Source organism: Octopus bimaculoides, chromosome 23 (assembly GCF_001194135.2).
Source record: "Octopus bimaculoides isolate UCB-OBI-ISO-001 chromosome 23, ASM119413v2, whole genome shotgun sequence".
In the NCBI taxonomy this organism is placed as follows: Eukaryota; Metazoa; Mollusca; class Cephalopoda; order Octopoda; family Octopodidae; genus Octopus; species Octopus bimaculoides.
Genome location: NC_069003.1, coordinates 32003186 through 32005196, shown reverse-complemented (window position 1 = coordinate 32005196; position 2011 = coordinate 32003186). Strand labels below are relative to the sequence as shown.

Genomic DNA, 2011 nt, shown 5'->3' with positions numbered 1-2011 from the left:
AAGAAGAATGATAGCTCAGAAGCCCTATCTGACATTCCAGTGGATGATGAGGATCTTGACTTTAACAGTGATGATGTTGTGGAAGAAATCTCTGAAAGAAAACAGAAGTAAGTCTTAGACGAGTTCTTAATTGTTTTAAGAAGGCCTTTCTACCAAACTGGGTGCATTTCCCTGCAATGAACTAAGCATATGTTAAAACAAACTTGCAAAGGCCTTTCATAATTATAACAAATTTTGACCGATGGCACCTTTGCCCAGCGTTGCCTAATCGTGATGGCACCTATTCCCAGCGTCGCATTCCTGGCACGTGTAAAGACATTCGAGCGAGATCATTGCCAGTGCTGCTGGACTGGGTCCCATGCAGGTGGCACGTAAAATACACCATTTTGAGCGTGGCCGTTGCCAGTACCGCCTGACTGGCCCTTGTGCCGGTGGCACGTAAAAGCACGCACTATACTCTTGGAGTGGTTGGCGTTAGGAAGGGCATCCAGCTGTAGAAACTCTGCCAAATCAAATTGGAGCCTGGTGTCGCCTCCTGGTCAAATCGTCCAACCCATGCTAGCATGGAAAGCGGATGTTAAACGATGATGATGATGATTAATAAAATAACCAAAAATACATAAAATAAAAAAAATTATAATTCCTTATATTCAATCTTGATATACCCATTCTTATAAATTTTGTGTCTGTCATTCTCCCTTTCATTATTCCTATATCCCTTCAAGAATAATGAAGGGATTTCAGTCAATAGTCTGGTTATGCTGGGGTACTGCCTTGAAGAATTTTGGTTGAATGAATTGACCTCACTACATATTCTATCAGTTTCATCTTGCTGAACTGCTGTTACAAGAATATAAACATACCAACAGCAGTTGTCAAGTAGTGGTGGTGGCAGTGATGAACTCAGGCACACACACATATATATAACAAGCTTCTTTCAGTTTCCCTCAATCAAATTCGCTCACAAGGCTTCGGTTGGCCCTAGACTATAATAGTAGATACTTGCCTAAGGTTCCATGCAGTGGAATTAAACCCAGAACCATGTTAAATACTATGAAAGACCACATTTGACCAGTTTGAAAATAAAACGGGTAAAAAATTCTGGCTGGATATGGCTGGTTTAAACACTAAGGGATTAAATTTCACCAAGGTAGACTTTGCCTTTCACCTTTCAGGGTTGATAAAATCAGTAGCAGTTGAGCAGTGAGACTGATTTAATCGACGAGCCTCCTCCCTCAAAATCTCAGACCTTGTGCTTATTATTGTATGCCAAACAATAACTTAATAATGATAAAATTATTTTACTACGTTCTTCATTATTTTCAAAATTAATTGAAGCTGTTTAGATATGGTGACAAAAATTTTGAAGAGAGAATGGCGAGCAAACAAGGAGACATTTATTTGAATGTTTTTGAATGATTAATTAGATATTTCATTCAAAAGCAAATAAGGAAATAAAGATAGCTATAAAAAAGTCATCCATTTCTATGTATATATGGCTTTAGCTGCAATGGGCTAAAATAAAATGAAGAACATATTATTTCTGATAGAATAATTGGTCTGTGTTTGACTTTGTCTTTTGATATTGGTATACATTTACTGAAATTCTCAAATTGATCAGATTTGAAGCTCTGCTTATTAAAATGTCATGTTGTATATATATATATATATATATATATATATATATATATATATATGTACAATCAATACAAACCTACCTACATACATATATATGTGCGTATATACACACACACATATGTACATTACATATTTACATATCTATATATGTAAAAACTCAATTAAAATCAATTTATAAAAAATTAAAATTAAATTGAGCTTATATTGTTCTAAGTTGAGGAAGTACAATTTATTTATCAATTATTTCTTTGAAGTACATTCTTTCCATATAAAGGAAATTAATCAAAACTAATAGTGTTTTCAGTGATTGTTTTTTGCTTTACACATATATATATATATACATATACATATATATATATATATATGTATATAT

General features: G+C 34.1%; 2 protein-coding genes across 2 annotated transcripts in view; one reads left to right on the top strand and one right to left on the bottom strand.

Moving 5' to 3' along the window:
• LOC106873746 (dnaJ homolog subfamily C member 21-like) overlaps nucleotides 1–2011 on the top strand; it is a 34148-nt gene that overhangs the window by 15171 nt on the left and 16966 nt on the right. The window contains 1 exon segment of the mRNA XM_014921243.2: nucleotides 1–107. This exon segment is cut by the window's left edge and continues 5 nt beyond it. Coding sequence (XP_014776729.1) covers nucleotides 1–107 — 107 coding nt within the window.
• The window catches only part of LOC128250585 (uncharacterized protein DDB_G0283357-like), an 8421-nt gene continuing 6410 nt past the window's right edge, over nucleotides 1–2011 (bottom strand). Inside the window, exon 2 of the mRNA XM_052975881.1 lies at nucleotides 1–91. The gene's annotated coding sequence lies outside the window, so the exon portion shown is untranslated. The remainder of the gene's footprint in view (nucleotides 92–2011) is intronic.